A 12,554-nucleotide genomic window follows, 5' to 3' on the forward strand; every position below is an offset into this window, starting at 1 on the left:
ACAAAGTGAGACTCCCCCCTCCCCCTTAAAAACACAAGTCACTCAGTAGTAAATTGGTGTTAGAGCTGGGGCTAGACACCAACTTCCAGGGTCAGGCTGTCAGCTGGTTCGCGTCCTGCTATCTCCCAGACTAGATTATAGGTTTCCGGAGAACTGGAAACAATACCTTATTTAAATTCCAACTGCCACCATTGCTCTGGGTACGGGCCACCTGTGGTCATTCCCCATCCGTGTATCCCTTAAGAACTGAGGCCGCATCTCCACTCCAGCTGCGCGTGCACGTGTGCTCCCGGCAGGACGCGCGCCCAGGAGCGCGCTGGGGGCTGCCCCGCCCCTCTCTCCCTCCCCCGCGGGTAAACTCCGGGCATCCATCAGTCTGTTAATTGCACTAATTAGAGATCGCAGAGGTGTTAATTGGAAAACCCTGGTATTGTGCCTGTTTGGGGAAGAAAACGTCAATAAAAATTAATTGATGAGTTGGCAGGGCGGGCGGCGCGGGTTCGCGGCGAGGCTCAGGGTGTCATGGCAAATGTTACGGCTCAGATTAAGCGATTGTTAATTAAAAAGCGACGGTAATTAATACTCGCTATGCCATATGGGCCCGCGAAAAGGCACAAAAGGTTTCTCCGCATGTGGGGCTCCCCGTCCCTTTTCTCCTTCCCCAAAAGCACCCCAGCCCATGGGTCCCCCCTTTGGCCCCAAGGTAGGTGGAACTCATCACTTCCGGCCAGGGAGGGGACGGGGCCGTCTCCGGCGAGTTCCAAGGGCGTCCCTTGTTGCGCACTCACCCGCCCAGGTTCTTTGATGAGCCAGGAGCCTCGGGGGAAGTGGGAGCCCCCAGCGGCCCGCAGACTCCCCCAGAGCGGAAGAGGCAGCGGCGGCTTTGACCTAGCTTCCTTCCGACGGCATCTGCAGGAGCCTCCAGGCCTGACATAGGCTCCGAGGTGCCCTGGCTCCCCCACGGGGAACGCTGCGACTAGGTCCTGCCTAAGTGCAGGACCTGAGCCTCAGACAAATCCTGGACCTGCCAAGATAACTCGGCCTCCAGTGCTATCTCCATTTGCCCCCAACATGTGGTAGGAGAGGGGTATGGGAAGTCTGGGGTGGGGGATAAGAGCCCAGTATTAGCGAACCTTAGACCCCTGGCCAACCCCTACCTTATTGTATGGAGGCAGAAAGAGCACCCCAGTGACTTGCCCAAGGTCACACAGCTGAGCCTAGAAACCAGATGGTCTAATTCTCAGAGTCTCTGCCTTTCTGTTCCGCAGGTGTTCAGCTGCTCCTTGCTGAGGACCTTGGTGGCTGGGGGAGGAGCATGGATTGGGAGGATAGGGGTGTGTGGAGAAGAAAGGAGGACCTCTTGGAGCTTGCTCCTTGGTACCAGAGGAAGCAGCTCAGGTCTACACTGGGTGGAGTCCACTGTGAAAGGGACCGGGCTGTGACTCCAGCAGACCGTCAGTGCCTCCAGTATTCACTGAAATACTATGTTTTCATGTCCATATGCCAGGCTGAGAGTGAGAAGAGACCTTCAAGACCACCTGTTCATATAGAGATGGGAAATAGAGGCTCAGAGAAAGGGGAAGGCAGAGGAATCTCCGTGGTGTGTGGCTGAGCCCAGGTCCCTGCCTGTTCCCCTAGCCAGGGCTCAGGCTCCTGTGGACACTGACTTCTTCTCCACACCCCACACCCTTGTAGTTACAGGGGACTGATAATCAAGGCCTCCCTCCATCACCTTACCCCATCCTGTCTCTAGCTGACTGGGTCCCAGGCACCCAGAGCCTGCTCGCCCACAGTGCAGGGAGCACCCTGGTGCTATCATGGCACCCTGTGGAGAGATGGGCAGGAGACATGCGGCTGCTGGTGTGCTTATCCTTGGAGGGCAGTTATCCCAGGGCAGAGGTGAGAATTCGGAAAGCACCTGGGTGTGCCTGTCTTGCAGGTTTCGGGGGTATGTTGGTAGGTGGGCCGGAGCATGGAAAGAGGCGTATGGGTGTGTGTCAGTGGGGTAAAGACCCTGGAGGGGACAGAGCATGCCACATGGGAATTAATGCCATTCATACACCCTGCGGAAATGACTTTTCAAATGCATATAATCTCAAGCATGCAAATGAGAGGCTTGCTTCACCCTGTTTAATATGAATGATCAGCCCCTGAATAGCTATTATTATACACCACATTGCAGCAATTATGTTGTTCACTGGGTGTCGCTCTATACTCCCCCCCATAAGAAGAAAAGAAAGAAGTACCTCTGTCTGCAACCTCCTCCTTCCTTTTTTCTCTTTTTCCAAACTTACTGTCTGATCTGCAACTTTATGGTATTCCTTGAGCGTTGAAAGGGGGCCACTCTCCCTAACCCCAGGGAAGTAACTGCCAGATTCTCTTTCCTTTCTCCTTTGCATGCATACACACCCCTGAGGCTCTGGTCTTTGTCCCCTGGGGCCCAGGAGTTCTCAGATCTCAGAGAAGCTAGACTTGGAATCAGAGCGGGCAGCTGCTTTCCACCACCAGCAGAGCCAGGGTTGGGGGAGAGGCCCCCCTCCCTGCTGTCTCCCCATCCCCCTCATGTAACTGAGGCCCAGGCCCAAGTGGGGGAAGGTGCTGCTGGCTGGGTGATTTCAGGGGAGGATGATGGAGCCCTGTGCTGTGGCAAGTGGAGGATGGTGCCCACCCCATCCATCATTTCACCGCCACTAGCCCTCAGGCTGACATGGCCATTAAGGCCTGAGACCGAGTGCTCAATCTCTTCCGAACCATCACTCCCATCCTGCCCTTACTCCAGCCCAGCTCCTCTCAGAACTTAGGAGTGGAGCAGCAGCTGGGTTGGGGGAATAGCAAGCCCTTGGAAACATACAGAGAAATTCACAAATATAGGGCACCCGGGAGGCCACTCAGGCTCACTGGGACAGTGACACCCAGAGTCACGGATGAAGAGGGGCCACAGGAACAGGGATGTGGCTTCTGTGGACCCCTTGCAGTTCTCTGTCTCCTCCCCACTCTGCATCCAGCCAGGATGAAAGCTGAGCAAATGGCTTGGTAGCGTGAGGGAGAAGAGTTCTTCTGGAGTGAAAGGAGAGAATTTGGGAGTGGGAGGAAATGCTTTGGGGAGCTGCTGCCTTGGGGGAAGGAACTAGAGAAATCACAGTCCATTCTCTTTCTGCAGTTTCTCACTGTTACCTACAAGGCCCTCATCTGTCAGTTGAGTCAGGGAGACCAGTGGTTATAGGGTCTGCCTAGGCCAAAAGAGATCAAATCAGGAGGAAAGAAACTGGCTGGCTTCCATGGGCCTTGCTAAATGCTCATGTGGCTTCTATCCCTTGATGATCTCTGTGCAATCTGGACCAAGTCCTTGACCTCTTTGGGTCTCAATGTCCTCACCCTTACAATTAGGGTGGGTGGAGAAGGCACTGATCAATATTGGGGGTGCTGTCAGGTGCTGTGTGCATGTTTTATTTGCCCCTCAAAAGACTTGGAGGTCGGGATGAAATATACTTGGCTCTCTTTATCCGCAGGTTCCACATCTGTGGATTCAATCCACCACAGATGGAAAATACTATGCAGTATTTGCAGTATGCAGGACCCACAGATAGGGAGGGCCAACTTTTGTATCCACAGGTCCTGCAGGACAAACTGGGAGGCTTGAGCATCTGGAGATTATGGTATCCACAGGGATCCTGGAACCAATCTCCCATAGGTGCCAAGAAACATTGTCCTACCACAGACAAGGAATCTGAGGGCTGGGGAGTTTAAGATGGATCAAAAATCAGTAGTAGATACCAACCATGGTCTGACCTGTTTGACTGAAATCCATGTTCTTCTCAAGGGACTGTGACTCGGAGGTAGTTGGGGAGCCCCCAGAATTTGAGAACAGCTTTTCATACTAAAGGTATTGGAACCTTGTCAGGTGCAGTGATTCATGCCTATAATCCCAGCACTTTCAGAGGCCGAGGCAGGTAGATCAGTTGAGGCCAGGAAATCGGGACCAGCCTGGCCAACATCTCTACTAAAATTAGTCAGGCATGGTGTTGCATGCCTACTATAGTCCCAGCCACTCAGGAGGCTGAGGCAGGACAATTGCTTGAACCCGGGAGGCGGAGGTTGCAGGGAGCCGAGATTGTGCCACTACACTCCAGCCTGGGTGACAGAGCGAGACTGTGTCTCAAAAAAGATAAAATAAAATGAATACATTAATTAATTAAATTAAATTTAAAAAGCTGTTGTAACCTCTGTGAGTTATAAAAAGCAGCTCAGGCCTCCTCCTCCTCCTCACTGCCCTGGCCATCCCAAACACCTACCATCTCTTTCTCGGAGGATGTTTCAGCCACTCCTTGAGAGGCATTTCTGGGGTCAGGGGATCCAGACCTTGACTCTTTGTCTTGGGTACGTAACCTAACTCTCTGGACCTTCAGTTTTTCCATCTGTAAAATTGGCGTGATAACTCTCTCCCACAGTTCTCAGGAGGAGAAATCATGGTTCCTATGGAGAGTGAGTTAACCTTACTGAGTGTCTACTTTTGACCAGGTGCTAGGCTGAGGGCTTTAAAATGGAAGATGGAAAGTGGAACCAGGTCTTCCTTCATTGCACACCTCCATGCCCAAGACCAGTGTCTGGCTCCCAGTAGGTGCTGGGCAAGTGGCAGCCTTTTTTATAAAAGAATAATTGTTGCTTTGGACCTTCTGTGGCCTGGGATGGGAGCAAACACAAAGTCCATTTCACGTGGGGGTAGGAAGGCAGTAATCTAGTGGGTTCCTAGTGAATAACTTTTGATTTTGCTTTGTTGGTGTAGGTTTAAGACCCAGACGGGGGCTGGGCACTGTGGCTTATGCCTATAATCTCAGCATTTTGGGAGGCTGAGGCAGGCAGATCACCTGAGGTCAGGAGTTTGAGAACAGCCTAGCCAACATGGTGAAACCCCTTCTCTACTAAAAATAGACACACAAAAATTTAGCTGGGCGTGGTGGCAGTCACCTGTAATCTCAGCTACTCAGGAGGCTGAGGTAGAAGAATCACTCAAACTCGAGAGGAGGAGGCTGCAGTGAGCCAAGATCGCACCACTATGCTCCAGCCTGGGCGACTGAGCAAGACTCCGTCTCAAAAAAAAAAAAAAAAAAAGAGCCCTTCTTCATGTCATTATTATAAACAGTGCAAAACCTCAACTGGGGCAAAAAATCCCCACCCAGAGGGGCAGTGCAAGGGCTTTATCTCCTCCCTTCCCCACCCCAGCACGAGGTCTCCTAGAAGTCAAGAACACATGGTGGGGGATGTGGAGCCGCCCCTCACCTGGGGGGACTTCCAGAAGGGCCACACTCCATCAGGCATCCCAGGAGCAGCCTCTGGGAAGTTGAGAAGGAGTAGATGCCCAATTGCTCCTGTGGCGATGGTTGTGTTTTTGGGGGTCAGCAGTCACTGCCCTTTCAGCCTTCAGCCTCAGCCTCTCCCCTGGGTCTCTCTTCCTCCTCCAGGTACCACTAGAGCGACATGATGGTGGAATCTGCCTCGGAGACAATCAGGTCGGCTCCATCCGGTCAGAATGGTGTGGGCAGCCTCTCTGGGCAAACCGATGGCAGCAGTGGTGGGGCCACAGGGACAACTGCAAGTGGCACGGGCAGGGACATGACCACAGGTGCAGACAGCAATGGTGAGATGAGCCCCGCGGAGCTGCTGCACTTTCAGCAGCAACAGGTAGGAGCTGGTGCGCCTTGGGGTATCTGGGAGTGGGAGAGGGGGCACTAGGCCGCATTCCACTTCATCCTGGCTGCTGGAGCACCACTCCCTGCCAGGCAGCATCGTTTTACCGTTCTTAAGACAGTCCAGCTTCCAAGGACTCCCTGTCCACCCACCCATTCTGGTGGCCACCTTGAGCCTGGGCTACCACAGCGTTTTCAAGAGAGAGAAGTGGGACTCAGAGGTCTGAGATCATGAAGCTTGAAACTGTCCCAGAAATGCCAATAAGAAGAGACAGACACACACCTGGGCAGCAGGCTTGAGATTGGCATGTTGGATTGGTGGGCACTCCACTTTTCACCTGCACACTGGCTAGGAAACTAGCTAAGTGAACAGGGTTAAGAGGTTGCTATGCACATGGGGATCTTCACATTATTTCTGTTGCAAAAGATTATCTGCCTGAGTCAGCCTGGGCCTCCATTTCAAGCAGTGAAGAGAGGCCCAGGCAGCTGGGTAAAGGCCAAGAGAGGTAGGCAAAGACAGGCCTCCATTTTTAGGGCTCAAACTGGGAACCTCTTTCTGTGTCTTCTATTTCCTCTTCCACCCCGAAGTGCAGAGTTCAGGAGTTTAAAACCAACCTCTCTGAGGATCTAGAGACACTAGAATGGGTCTAGATCTGGTTGGGTGATGACAGAGCAGGGGCCTCATGTCCTGGTCCCACCTGGGGAAAAAAGGAGAGTCATGCTCAACAAGTTGAGGAGAACCTGCCCAGCCAGCCCTGGCCTTGGGATTCTCTTTCTCTGATTTGACTCTGCTCCTGGAATCACTGCTGGTGGTGCTGGCCCTTGGGATGTGGGGGTCTGCTAGGAACAGGGAGAAGCAGGGCTCTGCGTGTACCTCCCGCTCAGTACCCCACTACTGCCTCATGCATGCACACATGTATGTACCACAACGCCCTCATGTGCGCCTCCATGGCCCTGCCGTCTCTCCCAAGTTCACCCTGGGACTCTGTCCTCCTTTTCCCACAGCCCAACTTCATTGTCCCTAAGGGGCCTTTTCCCATCATATTCGTTGGAGCCAGAAGTCAGACTGGAGGCAACACCATCAGAAGCCTGACTCCCCTGCATGGAGCTGGTCAGCCAGCGCTAAAGCAGGAATTGAAGAAACTTGATTTAAGTCCCAGCCAGCCCCTTAACCAGTGGCATGACCTTGACCAAGTCATGAGCCTACCTGAGCCCTGGCCTCCTTGGCACCTAAAGTACAGAGTTGTTGGGATCAGATGCAATTTGGGTGTGCAGCACGTGCAGCTCACTTGTTGATGTGGATGTGAACAGAACAGAGGACTTCAAAAATCACTTTCTCTTGCCAGCAGTGGAGGCTAGAGCAGGGAAGGGCCTGACTCCCTTCCCCAGGGAGATAGTCTTCAGGCGTTCGCTGGCATCTCCCAAGCCTTCCTAAGCAGGTTCCCTGGGGAAGAGACCCACAGAGTCTGTGCCGTCTGCTGGAGACAGAAGGTTAAAGGGCAAAATCCTACCCCTTACCAACATAATAGCAAAACACACCCCACCAGAAATCTCCAACACCACCCATTTTGTATGGCCAGCTCTTCCCTCTCTGTGACTGTGCAGACAGAGTTATGAAAAATTTTAAATGCGGTAGGGGTTGGGGAGTGCTGAAACTGGAAAGTTTCTTTTAAAAAATTACTGAAAGTGAAGAGCGAACACGGTTCTCTGGATAACTGGGGAAATGTTTGGGGTGGGGAAAGACAGAACTGTCTGTACTGATCAGGTTTCTTGGTTCTGCGTTGCACATGAGCCATGTTTTCCCATCTATATTCCACGTTCCAGTTATTCCTGTTTGTTTTGGGGAATATCCCACAGTCCTGGAAAATCCTATATCTGTTTCACAAATAAACTGGGGTGGGGAGTTGGAGGCAGGCAGAGGGCTGTTTTATCCATTTGGGCTCACTATGGGCAGAGCGCCCAGGGCCAAGGAACATATTTGAGACTTAAAAAAGGTTTTCTTGGCTCCAAACTATGAAAAGAACCTTACAAAATTAAAATTATAAGATTTTCAATTAAAATGAAATAGTCCATGGGCTATTCCTCTACCCTGAACGTGTGAACGAGGCTTTTGGGGGAGTTTCAAGGGTAACATTTTCTGGTCCCCAACAACAAATGTTCGTAATTGGAGAATAAACAAGTTTGGGAAAGACAGCTTGGCCCTTTGGGTTCCTGCTCCTTCTCAACCCACCCTGAAAGGACTTAGAGGACAAACCAATGCCTTTCGTCTCTTTGGTGCTTTGGGGCCTTCACGTATGCTGTGTCGTCTCACCATCCCTGCAAGGTGGATATTATTATTCCCATTGCACAGATGAGAGCCAGAGGTAGGCACTGACGTGTCAAGATGGCACAATAAAGGCTGCGTAGACCTCACTCTCCCAGTTCCTAGTTCAGGGCTCAGCACACCTGCCCCTTTGCTGGTTCTCCATCACACAGTCGCCGTGGGAAATGGAGGCAGCGAGGCCTTGAGCATAGTGGGTGCTAAGGAAATGTCTGTTGATGAGTAAATGAGAGCATTTCATTTCCAACCTGAAAGGGTTCTGTGATAGAGAAGCAATGCTGCCCACTGGTCCTAAGTAGCCACTCGAGCGCCATCTGCAAACTTGATAGGAAGTGGGGTGGGAGAGGGTCTGTGGGCCACACGCTGATCCCATTCTCCTCGTACCCTCCGTGGCTCTCCAAGCCCCTCTGTCTTTGTCTGTCTGTCTGTTGGTCCTTGTCCCTCTGCTCTCAGTAAACAAGCCCTGGAAATGCAATCCTGGCCTTTGGGAGTAATGAGTTGACAGAGAGGAGAGAGATAAACGGGGCGAGTCAGAAGTCAGGCCTATGACAGGACTTTAGGCTGAAACAAACAGTGCTGAAGAGGGTGGCCACGTCACTTTGGAACAAGAGCAGGCGCTTGTTTCCATGCAACGAGCAGGCTGGGAGCTTGTTTAAACAGAGGCTGGGGGGTAACCAGGCCAGGTCTGACTAGAGGGAGAGGGTCCTTAGCTGGCTGCCCCATTTCAGCCCTTGAGGCCCCAGCTTCCACCTCCCTCATCTCAGCCCGGTCATTGGTGAGTGACAGAGCCATACCACCTCCACGCTGTCCTTGGAGCTTTCACCAAGTCTGCAGTCTTATGCCCTGTGAGGACTCTGTCTACCCTGAGGAGAAGGTGCAGGAAGTACAGTAGGCTCTGGAGCAGTCAGTCAAGCTGCAAACACACTTTCAGCCTTATTTTGCACTGGGCACCATGCTGCTCTTAAAGAATACCCTAGACTGTGGACACACCCGCGGCCCATCCGTCCCTTCCCTCACCAAGGCAAACGCTTCTACCACAGTGCCCCTCCCTGCATTTTTACCCTATGGGGTGGCTCTTTTCTTTGAAAGTTGCCCTTGTGTTTTATCCTAATCTGATTTCATTTGTATGAAAATGTTCCCGGTGTGGGGGTTTTCTCAGGCACCCCACAAATACCCTTAGGACACTCTCTGATAGGGGCCATGGAGCCTAGGAGAAGTGTGTGCCAGATTTTGGGAGGGGAGGTCTTGGGGGCTGGTCTGGGTGCGCTGGCCAAGTTGGGGCCAGGAGGGCCAAGCTGGTGGGGTGGGGGCAGGCAGAGCCACTGGCGGCAGTGCTGAGGCCATGCCGAAAGGCGTCCTAGGCCTCTGGAGCGCGCACTCCCATTGTCCATGGGTTGTGGGGGTGACAGGTCAGCAAGGGTCACGGGAGGGTTGCCTAGAGTCTGGGAACTCCCACCGCAGTTGCCATGGCAACTGGGCCAAATCCCACCCCGTTCACATCCTGTGAGGAGATTCAAAAGGGTTGGGGGGTTCTGCACATTAATGGGCTTTTAACTCACCCCCCTTCAAAGAAAGGGGGGGATGTCAGGCAGTTGGGGGAAGGGAGAAGAAGAATGGGAGAGGCTTTTCTTTCCTTTTCCTCCCCCATCTGGCCCTCCTCTGCCCAAGCTACTTAGAGGGATGACAGCGGGGGAAGGGGAGGATTCAGAGGGTGAATTTACCCCCCACTCCCCCGACACACACACACACACACACACACACACACACAGAGTCAACAGTTGTCTTTCGTCTGCAGGTCCGGGGCCCATTTCTCTTCAGGACTGCTGCCTGTGTGCCCCAGATTCTACTGTTTCCTGTCTGGTCCCAGACCTTCTGCATTCTCCTTTTTCTTCTGGAGAATGAGCCCCTCCCGTGGAGGAGCCATGGCATGGAAGGAGAGTTGGGGCCTGCACTCACCAGGGGGAGGCTTAGGGACATCACAGCAGTTCATACCAGCTGCTGGGGAACACTCAGAAACTGCCCTTTTCTCCTTGGCCTGGACACAGTGAGAGGAGGGCAGGTGGGAGGTGGGAGGAGCTGGGCCAGGAGAGGGCCTTAACCATCCCCCTTGTTGTACCCCTCCCAGGTCCTTGAGAGCCAAAGACCGCCCTGTTTCCTATGTTGGAAAATTCCCCTAGGAGGGAGTAGTGCTAGGGCAGAGGGCGGGACTGGATCCTGGAGGAGGGATCTGCAGACCCTTGCTTTCTTGGGACTAAAAGGAGCCAGCCCACTCTACCAGCAGGAGAGCCCCCAGCTTCCCTCCTAATATGGAATTCTGAAATCCCTCTTCTTCCCTCCCTCACCTCCCCTTCATGGCAGAATTCTTGTCCCTGCTGATTAGAACTGGGGATACAGAGGAGAATTTGGGGAAGGGAGGTAAATGTTCCTTCTGAGAAGGGATTTATCTTGAGGATTGAAGTGGAGAAGGCTGCATCCTAGAGTCACTTCATCAGGGCAGAACTTGGCCTGGAACCCTCAGTCGGAGAGCTGGCTTTTCCCCTGGGGTAGCACCTTTATTCTGAGAAGGCCCACTAGGAATCTCAGGATGAGAACTGCATCCCCCCTCACTATTGCCCCCATTCCAACCCTACATTGCAGAAGTGGCTAGAGTGAAGTGGCTCAGAACCCAGACCTCAGCACAGACCCATTTCCAGAGAACTCCACAGATACTGGTGGGAGGGATGTATGTCTGGTAGCCATCTCCAAATGCCACCAAGAATGGGGAAGGTGATCACGGGAACTTCTGCATCACCGCCACTTGGCCACCCACCACCACCTTGGTGATTTCACCTCCTTGCTGGAGGTCAGAGGGTTCCTTCCAGGCACTGAGGACTCTGGCCGTCCTTCTCATGACACCCTGCAGAGCTGGTTTTGGCTACAGGAGCTGGATGAGCCCTGGGCTGCATCATCGCTAGAAGCAGGCAAAGGCCGGGCACTGCTGGTGCGAAGCCTGCCTGAGTTTGAGAGCAGTGGTGCAGGGAATGAAGAGAATGAAGGAGCCCTTTGAAGGATCGCAGTTCCTCATTCACGCTGTTGAGTTCAGCTGTAAATTCTCATCTCTCTGAGGCCAGAGACTAGTTCCCTGTAGAGAGGAGGCATTTTCAAGGCACTTGGTGGGGAAGGGGTCTTGAAACCAGGGCTGTATGCCCAGGATGTGAGTCGTCTCCCACCCATGTGGGCCTGTCTGTGTCTGTGCATTGCTGGTTTTCATTTTAATGGTTCTAATTTGAGAATGTGCCGATGTCATTTTTACGAGGTTGGTGTAAAAAAAATTTACAGCCTTTTCCAAAAAGCTTTTTTTTTTTCCCAAGGGAAAAAGGTGCGGAATAACTTCGGGGGTTTTATGGTCTCCTCTCCCCACCTTCCTTGTCCCCCTTCTCTGTGTAATTTGATTTTTATGTCTCTTTGCTGGAGGTTACAAAGCCTGGCTGGTCAAGAACTTTCCTCCCCCCAGGTCAGTTCCTTCAGTGGTCAGGGCCACTAATCTCTAACTCCTCCTCCTTGTACCCCTTTCTTCCATCCTCTGGTCCCTGAGGAGTTGCATTTTGTTTTTTTTTTTTTTTTTTTTTTTTTTTTGAGACGGAGTCTCGCTCTGTCGCCCAGGCTGGAGTGCAGTGGCGCGATCTCGGCTCACTGCAAGCTCCGCCTCCCGGGTTCACGCCATTCTCCTGCCTCAGCCTCCCGAGTAGCTGGGACTACAGGCGCCCACAACCGCGCCCGGCTAATTTTTTGTATTTTTAGTAGAGACGGGGTTTCACCGTGGTCTCGATCTCCTGACCTTGTGATCCGCCCGCCTCGGCCTCCCAAAGTGCTGGGATTACAGGCGTGAGCCACCACACCCGGCCTAGGAGTTGCATTTTGAGGGGTAGATGAAGAGGTATCCCTTCTTTACTTTGAACCAGTGAGTACTTACTGGCATCCATTGTTTACCAGCAGTAAGTATCTACCCTGAAAGACAATATCACTTCGTACTCAAAATCCTTCAGCGATTTTTCAAGTATAGAATGAAATAAAAAATCATTGTCCCTGTGTAATCTGGCCCCTGCACACCTCTGGGACTTCTTCTCTTGGCCACACTGGCTTTTCAATTCATAATGCACTCAGCTTTTCCCACGGCAGGGCCCTTGCACCATCTGTTCCCTCCACCTCAGATACTCTCCCTTGGAAGAGTGCCTCCTCCTAATGCTGTGTCTCCTCAGAGAGGCCTTCCCTGGCCACACACCCTAGAGCCAGCCAGCCAGCCAGCCAGCCAGCCAGCCAGGGTTTGCAGGACACTCACCACCAGCTCAGAGTTTGCATGTCTGTCTGTGTAGTGTCTGTCTCGGCCCATTAGAATGTGAGCCCCGTTAAAGCAAAGACGCTGAGTCCCCAGTACTGAGGACACTGTGAGTGCCCTGCAGGGCTTGATAACCACTCATTAAATTGTTGCTAAATTAATAGTCATGCTGTGGCTCTGGAGGTAAAGGTAGTAGGCTTTCCTAGGGATGCTTTTCTGGCTTGGAATGGGGTGA

The 12,554-nt window shown here is 52.7% G+C and overlaps 2 protein-coding genes across 10 annotated transcripts in view; both read left to right on the forward strand.

Annotated features, from left to right (window-relative positions):
* TOMM6 (translocase of outer mitochondrial membrane 6) overlaps positions 1 to 12,554 on the forward strand; it is a 657,333-nt gene that overhangs the window by 432,270 nt on the left and 212,509 nt on the right. The window lies entirely within an intron of this gene.
* FOXP4 (forkhead box P4) overlaps positions 1 to 12,554 on the forward strand; it is a 54,401-nt gene that overhangs the window by 13,938 nt on the left and 27,909 nt on the right. For 5 of the 6 annotated variants that reach the window (XM_050789457.1, XM_050789452.1, XM_050789456.1 and 2 more), the window contains exon 2: positions 5,460 to 5,679. In XM_050789457.1, the coding sequence (XP_050645414.1) occupies positions 5,476 to 5,679 (204 nt within the window). In that variant the 5' untranslated portion in view covers positions 5,460 to 5,475. Of the gene's footprint in view, positions 1 to 876; positions 5,680 to 12,554 lie in introns of those variants that run through there. The other variant, XM_050789453.1, reaches the window with a different exon arrangement.

This window comes from Macaca thibetana, chromosome 4 (genome assembly GCF_024542745.1).
Source record: "Macaca thibetana thibetana isolate TM-01 chromosome 4, ASM2454274v1, whole genome shotgun sequence".
Lineage (NCBI taxonomy): Eukaryota > Metazoa > Chordata > Mammalia > Primates > Cercopithecidae > Macaca > Macaca thibetana.